General features: G+C 34.8%; 1 protein-coding gene across 50 annotated transcripts in view; it reads left to right on the forward strand.

Moving 5' to 3' along the window:
* Ank2 (ankyrin 2) overlaps positions 1 to 23,977 on the forward strand; it is a 554,279-nt gene that overhangs the window by 460,250 nt on the left and 70,052 nt on the right. For all 50 annotated transcript variants that reach the window (XM_048813760.1, XM_048813787.1, XM_048813791.1 and 47 more), the window contains 5 exons: positions 2,476 to 2,574; positions 3,275 to 3,373; positions 7,359 to 7,457; positions 8,392 to 8,490; positions 17,277 to 17,349. In XM_048813760.1, the coding sequence (XP_048669717.1) occupies positions 2,476 to 2,574; positions 3,275 to 3,373; positions 7,359 to 7,457; positions 8,392 to 8,490; positions 17,277 to 17,349 (469 nt within the window). The remainder of the gene's footprint in view (positions 1 to 2,475; positions 2,575 to 3,274; positions 3,374 to 7,358; positions 7,458 to 8,391; positions 8,491 to 17,276; positions 17,350 to 23,977) is intronic.

Below are 23,977 nucleotides of genomic sequence, written 5' to 3' on the forward strand. Positions count from 1 at the left end.
GATAATGCAATTATAAAAATACTTCAGATAAGAAGCAAAACCAACGACAAATTTTCCCATTGATTTTGAGACCATCTACAATCAATACTCTCATCCCTTCCAAATGATTATTTCTCAGTAATAACTGTAATATGGAAATGATAATATATTCCTTAACCAATACCATATAATAATAAAACACTTATAGGTCCACTAAGTATATTTAGGCAATACCTGACTTTTTTTAAAAAAAAAGAACCCCATCAACATCTTCACTTTATTTAATGATCACTTCTATAATTTTTTTTTTTAGAGATGTCAGAACAGAATTTTTATTGCTCATTTCCAATAGATACTTGGTGGATTTAGTCTGACCTAGTGAATAGGAGTGATATCCACATTTGTTTTAGTATGTATTCCTGGGAATCTATTGCAAAAAATTCCAGAAAAATCTAATCAAAAGCTGCTTTTGTCATTTCAAAAGATACTTTTTATTATAAAACATAGGCAGTAATTTTTAAAAATGAATATTTTATCTCTACCTATCTATAATAATTTTAAGGATCAATCCATAAAATCTAAATATCTGAAATAAAGATAGTTTGAATTTTGATCAAAGAGTGCCTGGTACAGATCACTGATGTTCAGCTCCAGATTTATATTCATCTTTCTGTGTCAATATTGGGATAGACCTACTATATCTGTAAAAAGAAATAATCTTCTATTTGCTGTTATGAGGTAGAGAAATCAAAGTAAGGAAGAACCTGCTATTTTGTCTTAATATGCAGATTTCTTACACTTTAGGATTAAATAATATTTATTTAGATGTGATGAGATTTTAGTACAAAAGGATGTCTTCTATCTTACCTGATGTTTTATTCACCTCAAAGCTGAGCTCAGCCAAAGTTCTAAGGATTAAAAATCCCAGATCCTGAAATAAAAAACACCTTCTCTCCACTTGTAGAATGTTTTTCTCTTTGTAGATATTACTGATATATATATATTTTAAGATCAGAGAACTTATTGATTTCTAGAAATAGCACCTTGGCTGTAGATCATGGGTATTCGTTTTAGTTTAGTTAAGCATTGGAATTTATTTTATTTTTTATCAATTCTTTTTTAAAAAATTTATTTATTTTAATTAGGTATATATGACAGCAGAATGCATTTTGATTCATTGTACACAATTGCAGCACAAGAGATCATGGGTTTTCAAGAGTACAGCTTAGCCTTCTTGGCTCATGAAGAGGCCTGCAAGGTGATAGTCAACAGGACCTGCCAGCTTCAGCTGGATATGAATTGAGGGTGAGAGAGTGCACAGGTAGCTACTCAGTATACAGCTGTAGGATATGGAGAAAGAGGATGAATATACAAGGTCTTGTAGGAATAGTTGGAGGAGAGAAACATTTGGTATGAATATGCTATAAGCTAGAATGCAAGTTCTGTAAAGGGGAGCTTTTGTTCATGGCTATATTCAAGTGCCTAGAATAATTCATTATATAGGAAAGGAACTAAAAAAATGCCTATTAATACAAATGACTTAACTTTTAAAGATATTCTTTTGATCTCAATTTTGCTGAATGGAAGCTGCTTGTATACTGCGAGATGCAAATCACTTCTTCCTCTCCTTTCTTCATGCCTTCATTTTTGATTAATTTATAACTGTATTTTTTAACCTCATCTTCAAATAAACAAAATAATTTCTTTGATTAATACATGTCAAATATTTTTACATAAAACTGACCCATTTATGTTGCTGTGCAAATTATAGTTACATTTTTAAATTTAGTGTCAAGAGGAACTCCAGACACATACACACACACACACACACACACACACACCATTATACTCTCTTTGGGTGCTGGGAAAATTACTCTGAAATCATTTCCTATTATCCAGTACATTTTTTTAAACATTGATATGATATTTTATTGGTGAACATATTTTATTGGTGAATGTATGATATTTTATTGGTGAAGCCAAGGTAAATTATTGTATTGCTATGGTTATACAACAGCAGTAGTATTTAGTTGATCAATTATTTAAGTAAATAAATAGATTCAGCAGGAGTAGTCTGGTTTGGAATGAATATTGTTTGGAGACTTTGAAGGTAAGTTATTTTAAAGGCTTACATTATAAACACTTAGTATAGAAAATAGAACATGTGGGGCTGGGGTTGTGGTTAAGTGGTAGAACATTTGCCTAGCATTTGTGAGGCACTGGGTTCAATTCTCAGCCCCACATATGAATAAATAAATAAATGGTCCTTCGACAACCAAAAAAAATTATAAAAAAAGAAAAGGAAAAGTTTAATTTGCTGGAGGTGTTGATTAGCTTAGACAATAAGTCTTGAATGAAAAATTATATTAACTTAAAGTGTTTGTCTTAGAGATATCAAACACTGCATCTTCCAGGGGTGTTTTCAAGACATTGATGTAAATGTTGCAATACATTTTCCTCTTCAAATATACTTCTTTCATTCCATTCTCTCCATAGAGTGGACTCACCTCCTTACACCTTGCAGCTCAAGAAGACAAAGTAAATGTTGCTGAAATTCTCACCAAGCATGGGGCTGACCAGGATGCTCATACAAAGGTGAAATTAATCACTATCCATCTTGCAACCTGTTCTGACGTGAATGATTTCCAGTAATCTTCAACAGTCCAGCCCCTGCCCTATTCCTCATAAGTCAATTCTAAAGTATAAACCTTCAGAACAGATCTATAGTGGTTCCTGGTTTTTGAAGAAATCAAATCCAAATGGATAGCATGGTATCCGGACCCTTCATAAGAAGATTCTAGTTTTGCAGGCTTAAGTCCACCTTCTCCCTTGTTGCCTTAGCTTGTCCAAATGGCTCACTATTTTCCTCCTGTGCTTGCTCACCTCCATGCCCTTGAAATGCATTTCCCTATTCAAGCCACTGAATTCTTTCTCTTTCTTTAAGCTCATCTTAGTTTCACCCCCGGGTTTCCTCCTGAATGTCCTATCAAAGTCACCCTTTCATTTCTGTTTTTAGATGATATCATTTTGGGCATCTCTCTTAGCTTCTTTTCAAATTAAATCACACAAGTCTGATCTGCCTTGCTGATATAAAGTTCCCTGTGCTCCGGGGTCTGCTCATAACCATATTGGCACCCATGGGATACATATATAATCTGCTAAATAATATTTATATAATCAAATTGAGTTTCAACCCATCCTATAATAACTGAAATTCTACCCAGTTCCTCTCCTTTTGAGTATTAACCACTAGAGTATTAATGCTTCTACTTTATGATTTATTTATTATTCACAGCTTGGTTACACTCCTTTAATTGTGGCCTGTCACTATGGAAATGTGAAAATGGTCAACTTTCTCCTGAAGCAGGGAGCAAATGTTAATGCAAAAACCAAGGTAAATTATTGTACACATTTTCCTTTTCTATAAGCAAAAGGGTTCTGCCATCTAGATATTTCACTTGCTATCATAGCTACAAATATGTTTTTTTTTCTTTTCCTTTTTAGTTTTCTTAAAGTGATTTTGAAGAGGCAATGTAGTTTTGTATTTGTTTGAGACTTTTCATTCTAATAACCTTTGACAGCCATGTGGGTTAGCTTCAGAATTGCTTCTGTTACAAAGTTAAAGTAGCTGACGCTGCTTTAACAATTTACTGCAGGACACAACAGATGCCTGCTAGGACACCCTGATGTTCAGGCAGATTTCAGAGCCTTGGCCCCCTTACCCCTAGCTCCTTGTCCACTCATGAAGAAGGGCAGCCAGGCAACCTAGATTGCACGCCTTTCATTTTTAATAAACTCTGTCATTTTGGGAACATTGTGGGGTCATGCTCAGTAGGACAATAATGTGTTAAACCCTGAGCTGGAAGTTCTCAAGGATAATACAGAGCTGACTTGAACCAACAGCTTTCCCCAGAGGAATTTGAAGGCTCCTATGTAACAAAGCAAGGTCAGAACATCACCCCACAATTCAGTTCACTCAACTTGATTGAAGTTGAAGAGAAATCCACCATATAAGCACTGCTGTTATGCATAATATAACTTGCATCTCCAGGTCCTTTGGTCCAAAGGAATATCTGCATGTTGTTGCTGTAAGTTCACATATCAGAAATTCCTAACTGCAGCTCAAGGAAATTACTGTAAGCACATTTAGAAGTTTTCAAAGCCATCATTCAAGATGCTACTAATTAGAAATACATAAAAATTTTATAAGTCAGTATTTCTTTTCATATCCTCTCAGCAGCAGAAACAAAATCATGTCTGTACATAAGCATATTATAGCTAATTTTAAACAAATTTATTTTGTAAATTACAAAGAGTTCTGTAACATTTGAGATTAAAACCTATAGTCTTACCCTAGCAAGAACAGTTGCAGTCTATTTCCTGACCAATTCTTGAGTTTTCATGAAATTTGACTTTGAAACTTATTTAAAAGCTCTCATATGAGTTTTTAGACATTAGCTCCTAGACCATTTTTGCTGAGCTAGTTCACATTTAAGCATTCCAGGAAAGATATTTTTGTTGAAATGAAGATATTTCCCAGAAATGTACAAATGCAACAATTCAATGAAATGATGGCAGGGCTTGAAAATATTTAACATACCTTTTGTTATGTGTTTGGTTGTTGAGGTGGTTCTGACATTAAAAACAATCATTATATTGTCTAGACAATATCTGTGGCCTCCCTGGAATTAGATCTATATCAAATGGACTTTAAATTGAGAGAAAAAATCTCATTTTAACGTTTAATTTTTTAAAGGTGGACTATGAAATTTTCACTGTTGCATTTGGAACCATATATGTCAGGTATTTAGATAGATACATACCTCAAAGTAAATCTTTTAATAAACCCTTCAGAATTTTTTCATATAGAATGATCTCTCTGAAGAAGAAATTACATTTTTTTTCTGACATTTCATGTGTAACCATAGTTTCTAAAGAATTGTTTTATTGCTTTGAAAGAGCAAAAATATGTATTGCTTTTATTCCCCAACTATTCATAACTTGGTATAAAAGATTTACAAAAGTACACTTGCTTTTATGGAGCTATTAGTTGCTTAAAATTTGAATTAGAAACCCTGTCACATTGGCTTAAGGCAAACCAAACTTGGTTAGTTAACTTGAGAAGAAGGTTTAGAACTACAGCAATTAAAGAATATTTTCTTCATAAAATATATTGCAAAGATTATAGAGTTCTTTAAAAAGCAAAAATGCAAAACAAAACAATGTTTGCTAGCATTTTCATATAAATTTGTAACTAAGAAGTAATTCACGGACAACTTATTTTCTCTTTCATCAAACTTGATATCTTGGCCATATTTATTTTACAAATGAGAAAATTGGTATTTGGAGAGGTTTGGAGATTTGCTAATTAGGGGGTATGTCTACAGCAACTAGCCAGAAATAGCCTATGAGAGTGTATTAATCTTCAACCTAATATTCTTGTAAATATTTCTAAATTGCTGCACTTTCCTGGCAAATGGCCTAACTCAGCAGAGGCTTTAGATAAAGATTGGTTTAAATCAGGCCTGAGAGACATTTCCCTGGTCACAATGTCCATTGAGGGCTCCATATACTATGAATTACTAAAGCAAGATTGTTACTTCATAATTATTAATCTCAGTTTGGCATTATTTACATATGTACAGATAATATATATTAATTTATATTATTCTAATATGTTAATTCATCATACATAATGTTAATTTATATCCTCCGTTATTTGGTACATAGTGTTTGGTTAGTAAATGCTTGTCAAATGAACTAATTTGGGTGATACTGAAGGGATAAACTCAATTTGTTGGGTAGAACATTGTAAACACAATGGAAAGGAAGAATTTTTAGGAAAAGAAATATCATTTGCTTAATGCTCCTGAAATATCTATGGATTAGCTCATTTGGGAGCAGGGTCCATGCAATAACTATAGGTTTCTTAAAGTTCCTGTAATTGGTTTATATTTCCAGATTTCCCAGGATTATTCCATTGTAAGGCTATAAAGCAGGCTCAAGACTTCTATCTAACACAGCTGTGCTAGACTTAAGACACTCAGCCAGCAAGACTCTCACACATATGAACATTCCTATGGACAAAAAGGCCATGGTGAATGTATAGAAGGAATCACGTGACACCCATGTATATAAATAAGCACTTTGTATTGTCAGGATAAGCAGATATGCATGTTGATCATGAGGTCACAGTGACATTGGATAAAAGGGATGTATGTACTCCTACAAGCTTCGGATATGAATGGGCCTCTCAGCACTTCTAGTCCAGCACAAGTGCATCTGAAGTACATAGGTAAAAATTTGTCAGTGATGAAGCAAGTAGACTTAAAAAGCAGTTCTGATAACCACTGCTTGTCATTGTCTGCCATGTAGGATCTAAACCTGGAATGACTAGAAAAATTGCTGAACTGTTATTTTCAGTTTCATTATCTTTGAAATGAGTAGAAACATCTACTTATTCAGTCATTTGTTCATCACTCACTTAAATCCACCATTATTTATGAAATGCCTACTGTGTCCCAAGCACTCTCATTTCAGAGTGATAATGAGACAAAACTTTAAGGTCCTGTATCTGGCACAAAATGAATGCTCAATAAATGATAGCTATTACTGTTGTATTTCCTGAGATTCTAGTGCAGCTTTTAAAATTAATGTGAATAAGTAACTAACCTGTACTACTTAACCACCCACTACAGTTCTGAGCAAGACTGGCCTCAAACCAAACTTAACAGCAATTCTTCACAAATCCTAGATTACAGAGTTTTCATCTGTGTGAAAATTTAGACCTGAATATTATAAACCTAATTTTCAAAGACTTTTTGCAGGGTGGGGATAGGAGGGTGGTTCACTCAGCTTCCAGTGATGTCTTATTACCTCCAAGAACATGTGTTCTCTAGCATATCCAAAGCTGTACACTAAAATGAATATGAGACTTGAATTTACTTTTATTGATATAGAATCTCAAATGTTAACCCAAAGGTTCTCTGTCAGGGAAGTCACAAGCAAACAGGGTTTGTGTGACCCTTTGCTGCCTTGGTTTAAAAACAAGTTTACTTTCCTGTTGCCTAGGGGAGAGATCATGGAGACAATGCCCTTTCCTATTTTAAATCTCCTCCCCACCCATTTTTAATGCTAATTGGTTAAAATGTAATAATAGTTATAATTTGGAGTCTGTTTATCTTGTGTTTCATAAGCCAGTCTCTTCTCTTTGTTCGGCAGACCATAAGGTGTGAGGGAGGGTTTGCTGCTGAGAAATAGGTTGCAGGGAATATTGGCTCCAAATAAACAAAGTGTCCTAATAGTTCTGTTGTAAATAAAAATGAAGGCTAACCTACTTTTCTTCTTCCTCTGCAAATGGATGCCATCATTGTCCACAGAATGGCTACACACCTTTGCACCAGGCTGCCCAGCAGGGTCACACGCACATCATCAATGTCCTGCTACAGCATGGAGCCAAGCCCAACGCCACCACTGCGGTAAGACAGGCACCACTGTCTCTCACCAAGCTTTCTTCTTCCTACCCCCTTGTCCTGCTGTCCTCTTGTCTGACCTAAGATCTGATATATCCTCCCTAAATGAGCTCCCGGACTGTGGAAAGTCCCAGATTGCTAGAAAACCCTTCCCAGAAATCAGTGTGACTTCCTGGGAGTGCTGGTCCCAGGAGGGAAACTAGTTTGGCCAGACTCAGTTGACTCTCTGGAGAGTGGGGCCCTCCTCTTGGGCTGCTGGAAGGACTCTGCTTACAGCTGGCTCTCAGATGTGTGAGCAAATCATCCCCTCCCTCTCTGCCTTCTTAAGGGAGCTCAGTTTCTGGGCTGCTGGCTTAGACAAAGCTCATTGGGATGTGGAGCATTGAAATGTAAACTAAGTGGAGCAATTAAACAAACTGGGATCCCAGGAGTTGGTCTCCAGGCAGCCTGAATTGCTTGCTTCTGTTACTTTGCTGCATAGTAAGCTCCTCCACAGCTGTAGCTTGAATATGTTACTGTGTTCCCTATGGTAGCATCTTACCTGCACCAGATGGCCTGACCTCAGTGAGGAGCAAGTGTACCTGGTGTTCCCTAACAATTCTGGGAGGCATTGTCTTCGATCCAAGAGGTACTTTCCTAAGCCCAGTCCCGTTTTGTAGAAGGCATTTGACAACCTCAGGGTTAAAACACCAAGTGCTTCTTATTAAAAAGAGCAGGCAGATGCAAAGTTGTTGTGTTACCATGGTGACCTGGGCTATAGTCTAAAGAAGTTACAAAGACAGATTTAGATGTAATGGTAAAAACTAGTGATTTTCCTAAGCTGTGCCTTGTTTTGGAAGGAAATGCTGGCTCATGCAGAGCTGCGGGTGATCTCATTGGCTCACATCTCAGTCCTCCCTCTCATTTCTCACTCTCTTCCCCTCTTTCACTCTCTCTTCAGAATGGTAACACTGCCTTGGCGATTGCTAAGCGTCTGGGCTACATCTCCGTGGTCGACACCCTGAAGGTTGTGACCGAGGAGGTCACCACCACCACCACAGTGAGTACAAGTGACAGATGGGCTTCTGCCCTGTCTTCTTGGTTTTCCAGCCACATACTTTTCCACTCATGCAGTTTGAAGCTTTTAGAGTTGACCTTTGGTCGAATGCATTGCAGAACATACACAGAAGTATGCAGATGCAAATGCTTTACGCAAGGGACACGGGACTTTTGGCTTCTTTTACTCAATGTAATTCCACGCAATGTGTGTGAATATAGTTTTATAATGTTTAGTATCTTCTTTAACTTTTTTTTTCCTGGTGCCTCTGCCCTTTTCCTTGAGTTGTGTGTGACACCTACTGCTGGCAGAGTGGCAGCACACTCTGAAGCAAACTTCTTGAAGCAAACACAGGAAGTCAGGTTGCCTATGGACAGACCCTGACCCTCCTGTCCATTGTGCTCCTGGCCCTGGCGGAGTCAAATGCACTGTCAGTGAGAACAATTGATCCTGACTTTTCTTCTTATTTCTGATTATTTTATTCAAAAAGAAAATTCCATGTTCTTAGTAGATTTTTAAATTTCCACCCTTTTATTACAATAACTGATTTCTTTAGCAAACAGTGATGATTACTGGCCTTTGCCAGAGAAACTCTGGAAGAGTGAACACCCGACAATCATGAGTCCCAATGCTCTTGTACAGTTCAGCTGGAGCGAAGCCTAAAGGAGGCCCCCTCAGAGGGGGCTCCTGGCAGGAAGTGGAAATGCTATTATATTTGCATTTATTTGCGTATTAGCTTTTTCACTTCAGCACAAACTCTAAGAACAATAACTTTTCAATTTATCTTTGTAAAATAGAAAATTAGAACAACAGTAAAACATTAGATGTAGAGACAGTAAAACCATAAATCAACAAATAAAGGATTCTGAAGAAGGTTCTAGTAAATGATGCAAAATGAGTTTTGGAACGCTTGGTTCTTTTGATAGATGGGAGGAAAAAGAAAGGAATTTTGCTTTCCAGGGTGATGGAAAGTCCCTATTGACATCCACTGAAGTAGATGGAATAAGTTGGTTTAACATGCAATTTTAAGTAGAGTGGAGTATGATTTATTAATGAACTGCAAGATACAGACTGAATTTAGATGGGAGAGAATAGGACTGCTCATTTTGTCCAGCAGAATCTTAAAGCCTTTAGCCAGTACACCACAATGTTTTTAAAGATTTAAAGTGTAGCTTTAATAAATTATATAGGAGTAAAACCATCTTATCACTGCCTAACAGAACATTTTGTAGGTCATTACATATGGCTGAATCCTTTTTTAATGTTAAAATTTTATTTTTATTTAAAACCATTTTTGAAGATGCTTTAAAAATGTCATATTTATGGGGTCCAGGTAATGTTTTGATACATGTATACATTCTGTAGTGTTCAAATCAGGATGAACCTGTCTAGCTGGTAAAAACATTCAGAATTCTTTTTGTATGACTAAATCTTAATTTGAATTTTAATTGCTTTTTCTTACTATATGACTTATCATCCCAGGATAATCTTCACGTTAAGGTTCAATACACTTAGGCCATTTTATTTGGCACATTTTCAGCATTGTGTACATCCCAAACAAATGAAGTCTTTAGTGGCAAGATTACCCAAGCACATCTGTTGTGAGAAGTGTTTTTTTGTCAACTCTATTTCTTTTTCCATGCTCTGGGAATCATGTATGTACTTTTTTTTTTTTTAAATCAATTCCACTAGATGGCAAACTTGCATCTCTTTTGCTGTCTTGGACCTGCTTTTCTTCCACTCATTAAGTAATTGATTCCTTCGTTGTTTTTTGGATATAAAATATGCACTAGGCTCCTTGCTGTACGAAAGTCATTCATAGTAGCAGGAATAGAGAATGAGATTTATACTCCACAAGGAAGTAAGGTTTTTTACATCAAGAGCACTATGCAACTTACAGCTTCAGTTCCAAAGTTTCAAATTACTTTAAACATAAAGATTTGAATTTTTAAAGAGGAACAATTAGCTTTCTTCATTTGGCTCTAAATATTCTAATTACTGTCTCCAAACAAGTTCTCAGATACCTTCTCAGAAATCAGACTGTGAGGTGTACTGAGAGGTCATCTCCAAACCACATTTAGGTCTAGAGAGAGATGACAGCTTCCTATACAACCCTCTGTGAGTTTTTTGTTTTATTTTTCCTGTTAACTGTTATTCTCTACACATTCTAGCTGAGCACAGTTCAAAAATCAAGACATCAACAATATAACCCACTATACTCAGAATTCAAATTTATAAGTAAAAAGCCAATAAACAAATATAAACCATGACATAATTTCTGAGTTCAAGTAAAATAATAAAAAGTCATTGACAGCATTAAATAAATAAGTACCCCCTTTAATCAGGTGTTTTTATGGATACATATTTCAATACTGTTGTCTTTATTTTCTGCTTCTCTGATTTCTTATAGAATGGTGAGTTTGTTTTGTGAAATGGAACCTAGGGTGAAGAGTTGAAAATAAGAATTTATTCTTTTCTATAAAATCTCTCATATTACACTTATTTTTGGGAAGAGATTTTCAAGCATTCTTTTCCACATAATTTATTTTCCATGTAAGCTGTTATTAAAAATAATAGTTAATACTTAGGGTTAAAAATATGCCAGACATGGAGGGCAGATTTAGGATTCAAGTTTAGGTCTTTGGATTCCAAAGCCCTCATTTCTAACCACTCTGGCTAACTGATCTTGGTTTTGCTGAAAAATAGCCTAACAGGAATTTTGTACAGGAACTATTCTTTTACATAATTTTTTTATTAAAAAACTACCCCCCAAAACAGCATCCTTTCTTGATTTTGGTAGGAGCATCATATTCAGTATCATTTTCTCAAGTCTGTAGATTCACCAAAATTAATTTAGTATGTGGTGATAGCAAATAGCACAAGACTGTTTAATAATTAGGTAAAATTAATAAAATCTATTTTGATGTTATTACTATTTAACTATACTAGCTGCATTACAGCTATACAGCTGACGTACGGATTTCACATCAGTTGGATTCATATGATGTGCCATTTGAGCAGCCATGTGAGTTCTCTTTGGATCAGAAAAAAAATGTTCCTTTGCTTTTCTTCCTTCCAGAGTTCTTTACTCCAAAGTATGAATGAAATCATTGTGCACAAGGCAAAGTAAGGCATCAGTTTATAAAGGAAATGTTACTGCTGCAGGGATTTCTGAGACATTTTGGAATCCTGGTTTGTTTCCTTAACCTTTGCTTTTCTAACTTTACTTTGAAAAACACAGCAGGGAAGATGAGACCTTTAGAATTCTCCTGAGGCTACAGTCACTCTGAGTTTGCCAGAATAGACGTCAGAGTGGTGGGGACACATTTCTGGCAGCAGAAGCTGGCAAACCCAATCTTCTAAGGCAGCTTGGAAAAAGTATGGGATATGACTCATCCCTCTACTTATTGATCAGCTATCAATTCCTTTTATTTGTATAGAGTCATCATGTTTTGTGTTGCATATAATCATTGGCAAATAGAGCATAAATTACTTAATCAATTACTGAAATAAAAATATCAGATGTAAGTGATATGATATATATTTTCATTTGAAAATTGGAGCAGTCTTTTAACAAGCAATTAGGAAAGTGTAAAGCACCCAAGTCCTAAATCTTATCTGATACCATGTCCATTAACAAGATAGTCATAAAACTGGCAATGTAATAAATAAATGTAATGTCATTTGATACCTTTTTATGTGACATCATTTCTGTGAATAAGGTTCTGGACTCAATGGCTGAATAATATATACTATATTATGTATATTACATACTATATACTATATTACACTCAATAATATACTATATTGTACATGTGTATATGCCTTATATCTATATGTATATGATATTTACATAACATATGCATTTTTTAAAGGAGACATTATACTAAATGGAAAAGCATTTTAAATGTTTGTCAGATTTTTTCCAGTATGTTAGAATTATCCCAGTCACACTTATTGGGTGGCAGTTATTTTTGGCGACTCACCTTTGTTGGGACTTTGCAGAGTACTTACCTTAGTTTGTATAGAAAAAAGTTTACATAGTATTTAATTTAATCACAAAAGTTATATCCACATGTGTGATTGGTATAAGTAGATTTGAAAACAAAAACAAGTTTAGCCTGTAAATTGATGGGAGGCAATGATTGTGAGCATTAGAAGGTGACATAGTGGTCAAGATCAGTCATTGTATTGTGGTCTAATGAATACGTGACATAAAAGAAATGGTTTACTGGGGAATGGCTAAGTAAAGGTCAATTAAGCACACTTTTTCTTTTCATAGAACAAACCAGATATTAACCACCATTTATAAAACATCATGTTAAGGGCTCATGCTTTATTTTCTACATTTTCTGTATATTATGATAAGTAATAAAAACTTGTCATCTGATTTAATTATATCCCATCAAATTTGTACAGAGCATACTACTCATTTTAACTTTTAAAGTAGTTTCTAATCTTGACCATAGCATCTTCGTTTCTACAGCAGAAGGAGAGGCACATGATCATTTAATTATAGCTTTGTTTTGCATGTACTGTTCAGATGTAATTGCATACAATCATATTTATGTTTCAATAATTGAGTTTTCAGAGGATACTTTGTTTAAAAAGAAAACACATATTCATTTCTCATTACATTACTCATGAGTAGGAAGACTTATTTGTCACCCATTCAACAACACTTATTGATAGCCTTCTAAAGGCCAAGTGTAACATTGTGTACAAATGGGTATTATCTTTACTATATTGCCAGAGGGAGTTTTGAATATACAAAAAAATACCCTTGGCAAAGATGATTACTGTGTTCTGATTTTTATCTTTCCACATACATTTGCTTATAATAACTTTGACAACATTCAAAGATCAGACTAAAGCAAATTAATTATTTCAATTTTTGTAAGTACAAATACAATATAGTCCCATTATCAGCATCTGAAAATAAAAATTGAGACTGCCAGGAGGCAGTCATTCAAGAAGTATCTCCATCAATTATTTTTGAATGGAGAATCATCCTCTTGAAGAAATGTTTACCTGGAAGGATGAATACTCTAGAACATTTCTGAAAAAAAAAAAAAAAAAAGGACTTTGTGGTGTAGTTGAATTTAATAGATATAAGTTCACATTTTTTATTATTTTATTTGCCATTAGATAATTATTATTAAAGAATAAAAAACTTTTAGCAAAACGTCATAATATAGCTGTCTCCATCCCATATTTCATATGAAAATCATTCTTCCACATACACTTTCTCCAATCCAGGAAAATGAATCTCAAATTGAACTACACAATACACCCAAATGAAAAAAAAAAAAATTACCGATGTGATAGATGACCATTTTACTTTTCTTCAATTTTTATTAGTAGATGATCATTCCTTTTGCAAATTCATTCTTTGGCAGTTTTATATGATTATATTCCTCACAGCATCTAAAATACTGCTGGGTGTATACATGAATCATAGAATGTCTTCAGGAATGTGGTGTTTAGTAAGTTGCCTACCTAACTGAGGAGCTTAAAAAAAAAAATACCCATAGCTGGACCCTATCCTCAGGGATTCTGATTCAATTGGTCTGTAATATGATCCAAGCAACAACATTTTTTTTTAAATCCCTCTAATAATTCTAATATGCAGCTAGAGTTCAATACAACTAATTGAGAACATGGGTTATAATTTATCTGTGTTAAATTTATAAACCCATATTGACAATATTAAAATAATAACCAAATGGTATAACAGTCTTTTTAAGTTCATTCATTCAACAAATCTTTATTCAACACCTATTCTTCTCCAGAACTTTGGATGCATGCTTTTGTCTTTCCTGCAACACTTGCTTTCAGTGAATAAGATGCTATGGAATTATTTAAACATCATAAGAAACATTCAGGCATGCTGAATTTGTTATTCTGTGCTTCAATTTTGCCTTCTCTGGATATTGTAAGATTTTCTTTAGTTATTCAGTTTCTTCCTAGTCATTTAACTATGATTCTACCCCAAAGAAAATCTATTTAATCATTTTTGTGGCTCTTAACTATATTTTTTGCATAATTTCATATCATCAATTTTTTCAATATGTATTGGGGAGGTACATATTGGAAATAATTTCCCTCTTAAATGACTCATAATGTTATGTGGGAGCAGATAAATAGATAAGGCTCACACAGTTATATGATGTGGTCACACGATGTTCTAGGAGTACATAGCAACAGATGAACAGAGATAAACAAATGAATTAATTGGTGAGGGCCAGGAATGTTTCTCTAAGGAAGTTTCGTCTAACATGAGCCAAGAAAAGATGGGGAAGAAGAATCCTGGTAGAGGAAAAAGTATGTGGAAAAACTGAGGCATAAGAGAACATAACCCTGTACTGTCTTATACTTATAAAAAGAAAAAATAAAAAAAAATATATAAAAGGTTTCAAAAGGGCTGGTAGCTCAGGGGAGAAGTGCATGCTTAGCATGCCCAAGCCCTAAGTTCAATATGCAGCACTATTAAAAAAAAGAAAAAGAGAAAGAAAGGAAAGCAAATAAACAAAATTTTCTAAAATAACACAGCAAAGAACACTTGATAGTAAAACCATTAAAATTTACATCTTGGATTGGAGTGTGGCTCAGTGGTGGAGTGCTTGCCTAGCATGCATGACATTCTAGGTTCAATTCCCAGCACTTCAGTATTTACACACATAAATTGAATGTCTTTTTTTCTACCTTAATGGTTTAGAAAACCCTTTTGGAATAGCTCAAGTTCTTGCTTGGTTCGAAATGATGGATTACTTGACAGTTATTACTGTTAGGTTACAATGCAGCTTGTAAATAGTAAAAGCAATAATAAAAGTGTGGTCATTTAACTTTCGGTGTGGCAGGGAGAGAACCTGACCTGTGTGTCAGTGACACAGGCCTTCCAACATGGTCATAGTACGGAGTGAGACATGGGGCCTCCCTGTCAGTCCCTCTTCACTACATCACAAGGGGTCTTGTGAGCCATTTTATTTTTTTATTTATTTTTTCTGAAGAAAATGGAGAGCCACTAAAAGACTTATGCAGTATCACATAAAGATTTTAATCAATCCCTCTTAACACACATATTATATATGTATATATTTCTAATTTCTCAGTTTAATTTGACAATCAATTGAATTCTTCATAAATATATTTGAAGTTCTCTGCTGCTTTTGGAAAGGAAAGAATTGGTGGTAGGATTATTATAGCCATTCAAACAATCTCTGATACCTATGTTGTGAAACCTAAAGAAAATATAGACAACTTATTCATTGTACTTCTGTGCTTTAGTTGAAGATTTTACTAATGTCATGGAATTTTCCTTTTAAAGTTCCCATGACTGCCAAGTGGTACACTTAATACATTTTAAATGGAGAAACTAGAGATATAGGTTTGAGACTCAGGAATATTTAGTGATATTTAGGTGACATTTAGTCATGAGATTTAGATTTTTATTCTTTTTTGGACATGTGTTTTATTTATTTATGTAAATTGTCAAAAATGGTACCTGTTAATGGTGCACAATGTGAAGCTTTGATGTGTATATACATTCTGGAATGGCTAAATCAAGCTAGTTTATATATCCATCATTCCATATACTTATCCTTTTTGGTGATGAGAATGCTTAAAATCTACTTCTTTGGCAATTTTCAAGAATACAACACATTGTTTCTATTGCTATAGTCACCATGTAATAAATCTCAAACTTACTATTCCTGTCTAACCGAAATTTTGTGTTCTTTCAACATCATCTCCCTAATCATCCTCATCTGGCCCACTCAGCCCCTGGTAACCACCATTCTACTCTCTGCTTCTATAAGTTGGACTATTTTAGATTCTTCATATAAGTAAGATCATGAGGTATTTGTCTTTCTATGCTGGATAATTTATTATTATTATTATTTTTAATCACTGTAGTGTCTTAGGTGTTTAGCATGATTATTATGCAATCTGCACTCAAAATGTTTCATGAGTACATGAGTGCCTGAAACTTCAGAGGACCATGAGAGGTAGCACACACACCTAGTGACTAGGGAGGCTGAGGCCAGAGGATGGCAAATTTGAAGCCAGCCTCGGCAACTTGGTGAGACCCTGTTTCAAAAAATAAAAAGGGTTGGGGATATAGCTCAGTGCTAAAGCACCCCTGGTTCAGTCCCCAGTACCAAATAAATAAATAAATAAGTCTCAACCTTATGCCACACATCAGGAGGGAAAGGCAGTACATCTGACCACTCTGGGTGCTATCTTGGAAGGCAGATAAAGAACATACCAGAATTGTGGTGAAATACAGAGAATTTGACTGATTCTCTACCGTTGATCTTCTAATCCAGAAAGGATGTGTCACATTATCTGCTCAAGTTAATTTATGTGGCTCACATTGTTTACAACTTCCTTTCCCAAGGCTTTGCTTTTAATAAAGTGTGTGTTTTCATTGCTTCCTTTTAAAGCTTTTCTAGAAACGTCACTTAGTTCATTTTAGAGAAGCCTTGAAAGCATTAATGTGCTTTCTCAGTATGACTAATTATTAACGCCATCACTAAAGAATTTACTTTTTAAATGAGAACTCAAATAATAAACCTTCTCTTGCATAATTTCACTGCAAAGATCATTTTTCTTCTGAAGGAACAGATGAGTTTTCACAGGAAAGAGAGGTTTCCACAGGGTACACTTGGATAAGATGGGGCATTTGGGGCCTGATGCTGCTATCGAGTATGATCCATTCCATTGTTCTTTGCATCTTCTGTTTGATTTTTTTTTTTAACTTGAAGTCCTAATGATTTTTGTCTTTTCAGACCATCACAGAGAAACACAAGTTAAATGTTCCTGAAACGATGACCGAGGTTCTTGACGTTTCTGATGAAGAAGGTAAGACTTATTTGAACTGCTATGACATCTGTCACATTATCACACAGAGACCAACCCAGTGCTGGGGATGGCCACCTCTTAACACTTAGATTTAACATTCAAAGTTCTTTCTACATCTTGTTTCAATATGTTTACTTCTGCCACTGTGGGGGAGCAGGGAGGAAAGACTGATCAGTCTATTTTCTCCTTTCATTGTTTTTAATATATGTATTAAATGACAGTTGGCAGAAAGTGGAAAGAAACAAAACTGGTCATGCTTTAAAAGAGCTACCTGGTAATACAATTATTAATAATGTGTATTTTAATTATGTTAAAATATTTTTTATTCAAGTGCCTTAAAGTCTTTAAAGTATTCTTCATTAGTGATATATTAAGAAATCTCTGCTTTCTGATTGATTCAAATGTACAGAACAAATATTAAATCCAGAGGAAAAGAGCCATAGTGAAGGCTTAAAAATAGCACTGCAGCAAATGGTATGAATCCAACATAAATAAGCAGCTCTTTAAGTAAAAAAAGATGCATCTTATAGTTTTAAAGTTGATAAAAATTATCTAAGGCAGTAGATTGCAAAGTCCTAGGAAGCTCATTTTTCTAAAAGGCGTCCTAGGATCTGCCTAGGGTAAGTTTGAGGCATCTTGCCAGAGCTGGAGTTCTGGCCCCTCTACTTCAAACCAGAAAGTCGACTTTGTTTTATATTTTGAATTTTCATATAATAGTCCACTTGAATAAAAAAAAAATCTGCTACTAAAAAATCACAAAGGCAGTTTATAAAGTATGTAACCTAGCCTCAATGGTGCCACTGTTGGTCATATGTACATGATTGAAAAATCATTGCCAAATGTTTATACATGGAAAATGTATATGTTTGAAAATTATTGCCTTAAAAGGTGGTACTAGGCTTAATACTATAGTTTTATGAAGAAATACTAAAGCATTTTTTAGGTTCATCAACATAAAATCAGGTAAAACTTTAATTGTGATATTTTTCTTTGGAACCAATTTGTTATATCACCTATTGACTGATAGGTATTGAGTTGTCTCAATTTATAAAAGAATCAGGACGGACAAGAATGAACAAATGTTGGGTAAATACATTATTATAAGTAAGTTAAAAAGTATTGTCAAAGTTATCAGATGCACATATTTATCATAATTTTGTGTTCTATCCTTATACTTTATGAACTAATTTTCCAGTATCCATGTATGCATACCATATTTTGTTTTGAGGATCATCTTTCTCATCTTCACTTCTATGTTGTACAGCTTTAAAACAGTTTGGGGACCATTTTGTTGATGGGGAAACACTTAGTGATTCAGGTACCATTAGAGGAACTTGGAGTGTAAGCTTTTCTTTGCTTTTGTTTTTTTCTTAAATGGATAAAAACAACTTGCTTAATATTTAAATCTGTGTGCCTGTTACTAATGTTTCTTTTGAAATAGCACGTGTATTATGGGTGGAATTGTATATGTGTGCTTATGAGTGTGTGGATTTTATTAACCTAGAAGCTTAAAGCTGTAAATAGTTTATGCTTTCAATGATTTTGCAACTACTATTGAGACTTACTAACATAACTTTATCTGATGATATTATATAAATATTTTTCTCAAACTAATATCTTTTCATAGGATATAAATTTAGAGAAGAAGTAATCCTTTGCTAAATTGATACTAAACTAGCATGATCATGTTAAAAATATGTTATTAGTTACTAACTAAGCTATCAGCTAAGACTGCTTGTAATGAATACAGTTCACATCATCCTTCTTGGATGAAGACATACTTCAAGTTTGGTAAGAGAAAATATTAAATTAGGAGCTGAGTGTAGTAGCAAGAGCCTATACTATAGCCCCAACCACTGGGGAAGCTGAGGCAGGAGGATTACTGGAGCCCAGGAGTTCATCAAACTATGTAATATAGCAAGACCCTGGCTCTTAAAAAGTACAAGTATATATAATATATATTAATTTTTACTATATAAATTAGTGATTTAAAAAAAACTAAAAATTAAAAAAATATTTTAAATAATGTCATTTTTTTAAAAAGTTAAGAATGGAGATAAATGAACCCTTAAAATTATTTAGGGTAAACTTGGCATTTAGGGGAAAAAAATGAATGTTATAGATATTCTATAGCTAGAAATTTCAAAAGTACATGTGGTACTATTTTAATGCAACCCTACTAAATGAAAATCTAAATTTCTAACATGAAAAAAATAATGATTATTTGATTTAAAAATAACTTTATTTACAAAATAATTGTTAAAGAATTCCATTAGCTAGTGCATTTAAAGCATATATTATTGGATCTTTAGAAATTTCGTTTATATGAAACAGCCTCTCAGACTGCACAATAAGGTCTAGCTATAACATGTAATTTAAAAAATTAAAACCATTATCTATTAAAAATTATTAGGTATAAGAACTGTTGATTTGAGAAGCATATTGGCTAATGATCAAGAAAGTCTCTTTAGTAAGAAAAAATTTCCATTTTTAATAATAGCCCAAAACTTAGTAACTTTTTATTCCCAGCAGGCAATTCAAATTGAATAATTTTTATATAAAGGACATATTAGAGTATTATAAACTAACTTTTTCATTCAGGGAAAGTATAAAGAGAGTTGGCTTTGACATTGCCAACTCTTTAATGTTTTGCACAATTAAAATGTTTTCATGGAACCTGACATCACCCACGTGGACATATTGCATCCATATGTGTTTGGAAAGAACTATCCAATTCTCATTTTCTCTACAGCATCTTTTATTTTAATAGTAGTAACACTACAAAACCAAAGAGTAGTCAAGACAATGTATAAAAGAAGTATAATTTAGGGCAACATGTCAGGTTTTCATATTTGCTTGGCAGGATGGAGATACTTAGCAATTTCATAGATGATGGATGAATAAGAGAGTAATTTGGGTTTTAGGGAGTGAAGAAGGGATAGTGTGAAAGTCCCAAGATGCGAAAAGTGCAAAAGAGACGTAGAGTGGTCAAGTAATACAGTCAATTGATTTGGCTGATGCATAAAAAATGGGGTCAGTTGTGGAGTGTTTGAATTCTTAACTGAAAAGTGTGGGAAAATTAAGATACCTTAAAATGTCATTTAAATCTGTTAATCCAATTAAATCTGTTAATTAAATCTGTTAATTAAATCAAATTAAATCTGTTAATCCAACAGGGGTCCACAGAAGGCATGTACTAAGAATCTGGAAAGAAACAGATATCAAAGGAGAGACAAATAATTTATTGAAGCATTTAGATGTGTTATCTTATTTAACCCCCACAGCATCCCTGTGAGAGAGGCTATAGATTTCCCCCATATTTTTTTTTTCAGGTGAGGACAGGCTTATCTGCAGGTGAGGAGAATAAGCCTTAGAGACATTAAGTAGTTTGTTCAGTGGCACACAGCTATTAAGTGGTAATAGAATCTAAATAGTAGTAGAATCTAAATCTAGCATGAAAACTGTTGTAACAGCTTGGTTGTGTTAGAAAGAACATCTTCATGGAGGAGCATGGCAGGAAATACAAGAAGAAGACAGAAGTGGAAAGGGAATTATAATGTCCAGACTTCACTGAAGCTGTGAATGTAATCCTCGACATCTCCTAGAATCATGAGCTGATTCCTGTCTTTGCTGACTCAGCTCCATAGCCATAAGCTGTAAGTGGGAGCTGAGGAGTTATAACACTAGTGCAGTGGGAAAAAAAAAAAAATGATCCAACAGTTGAGAACTCCAGCATGGCAGAGCATTGTATGAAATACCGAGGCTCCATCTGTCTTCTGCTTTGACACACTTCACTTCTATTGTGAACACTTGACACTTAGTGAAGCCCTTATCTCAGAATTTGGTCTTTTTCCCATATATCAACAGCAATGATAATTTGAATGGGAGGGAGCTTAGTGACATTTCAGATAATCATCTTCTTCCCAGCATCAAGAGAGGTTGTCAGAGGGGAGGACTCTTGTGACCATTCCATTTTATCTTAATTTGTGTCTATGCTCTTCAGATCTGTGTCCTACAGAGGCTGGTTATTTTAGTTGGGTTTGTGTGATTGTGATCAAAAGGCCCAACAAGAAAATCTTAGAGAAGGAAAAGTTTATATTGGCTCAGTTTCAGAGGTTCAGTCCCTGGTCATCTGAGTCCATGGCTCTGGAACCCAAGGTGAGACAGAACATCATAGAGGAAGGATGTGGCACAAGGAAGCAGCTCAGGATGTGACAACTAGGAAGCAGAGAGCACTACTCACTAGAGACAAAATATAACCCCCAAAGCACACCCCCAGTGGTCCACTTCCTCCAGCCTCACCCTGCCTGCCTACAGTTACCACCCACTTAATCCACATCAGAGGATTAATCCACTGATTAGCTTACAGCTGTCATAATCTTTTCACCTCTGAACATCTTACATTGCCTCCCCTATGAGTTTATGGGGGACATCTCATATCTATACCATAACACTGTTCATGGTTAAATTCCACTATCACTATGGAATCTTGTAGTTTCCAGCTATCAAAACTTCAACTCTGCTGTGATACACTGATGCTTTTATGGTTAATAGGAAAGCGTTGTCACAACATTGTTTGGAAAGAATTGGAGAATACAACAAAGAAAAGTAATTCATAAACCTGGGAGTCATCATTTCATTAAGTGAGGAAGTAGGTAATGAGGGGGAGGTGTCATCCTGAGTATAGGCAACAGTAAGGAAATTTATATAAGGTTTATTATATGATGGAATAAAATAGGTTTGACTGTTTTACATTAAGTAAGTAAGCTGATAAAAGGAAGTATGTTGGTGTATAATAATCCTTTCACAAGCTAAGTTACCTAAAAGTATTTCCAAGTATACTGGAAGTCTACTTAAATAAGAGCTAAATGTATTAAATCAAACTATTGTTTTAAAACACTCATCCCCACAGACCTGATCACCTTGGGCAAAGAAGTAGTTGTTTTGTTTGCTCATATATGGAATTTGCAAAGAAGTATGGTGGTTAGGGGTGGGATAGGTAAAGAAGATGAGTTCTGTTTGGGACAAGCTAAATCTGAGTTGCTTGTAGGAATTTCAGTGCCCCAAACTAGGATTAGGACACAATTTCCATTGTGTAGATGTGGAGTTTTCGAGCAAGGTCTATGATGGATATAGATTTGTGTATAGATAGTGTAAAGGGGGTCCTTGAACCATTCAATAATCTTAATAATGCATGATAATATATGACATAAGAAGAAAGATTAGATGGGAAATAGCAACATTTATGAGAAGTAGAAGCTTAGAAGAAAAACTCAAAGAGGTAAGGGGAAGACAAGGAGAGCTTTATGTCAGGGAAATTAAGAAGAGTAATTTTCTAGAGAAAAAAAGCTTCTTTGAGTCATCTCTCTCTGAGACATAATCATCATGATCATCATGATCAGAGAGAGAAAGCAGGAGGGAAAGAAGAAATACAGGGAATTGAAATAGAGTAATTGTGTTATATGCATTTGTGAATGTCAGAATAAACCCCACTATTATGTATGACTATAATACATTAATGAAATTTTTTTAAAAACACTAAAAAAGATTAAAACAAACAAACAAAAAACCCTGTGATGTTATATACCTAAGGCCATCATAGGTGTCTCTAGAACTGTGAAGTGCTGGGCGTGGTGGCTTGGAAGTCAGAGGCAGGAGGATCGTGAGTTCAAAGCCAGCCTCAGTAGTTTAGCGAGGCTCTAAACAACTCAGTGAGTCCCTGTCTCTAATAAAATACAAAGTAGGGCTAGGAATGTGGCTTAGTGGTCTGGTCGAATGCCCCTGAGTTCAATCCCTGGTACCACCCCCCCATCCCCCANGTGTGTGTGTGTGTGTGTGTGTGTGTTTGTACCGGACATCAAACCTAGGGCTGCCTTACCACTGAGCTACATCCCCAGCCCTTTTTATCTTTATATATATATTTTTTTATTTTGAGATAGGGTTTCATTAATTTGCTTAGGGCTTTGTTAAGTTGCTGAGGCTGGCCTTGAACTTGCAATCCTCTTGCCTCAACCTCCCAAGTTGCTGATATTACACATGTGTGACACGTGGTTTTTAATAACACTAAACATAGCAGCTGTCAGATAGAAAGCACCATGACAAAACTTCAAAATGTAGAGAATGAGGGAGAATGCAAAGGAAATCCAATGTCTCATTAACTCAGTATAATCAGAGGTTTTTAAATTTTATGCCTTGATTTGTTACTAGAGGCAAAAAAATTTGATGCATTTGATTAAAAATGTACTCTTAAGTGGCTTGCTTTCTGTCTTCTAACAAGATTCTGTATTCATAAGAGAGAAGACAAGGGTTGGATCCTGTGGTTCTTTTGCATAACCTTCAAGATGAAACCATGAAGCTGCATCTTGCGCTTGCCAGCTAGACTCTTTTCTCTTTCTTTCTCCCCTTTTCTTTCCATCACATTTTTTTAACCTTATTCTCTCCACAAACACATGACAAGAGGGAAAGATGGGTGGAATAAGGAAACTGGAAATTCAAGACCTGTTTGAGTAAGGAGTTTTTGGTATTTTCTTTTCTTTTTTGGACTGGTGATTGAACCTAGGGGTGCTTAGCCATTGAGCCACATCCCAGCCCTTTTTATTTTTTATTGCTGAGACATGCCTCAAACTTG

Source organism: Marmota marmota, unplaced genomic scaffold, assembly GCF_001458135.2.
Source record: "Marmota marmota marmota unplaced genomic scaffold, marMar, whole genome shotgun sequence".
In the NCBI taxonomy this organism is placed as follows: Eukaryota; Metazoa; Chordata; class Mammalia; order Rodentia; family Sciuridae; genus Marmota; species Marmota marmota.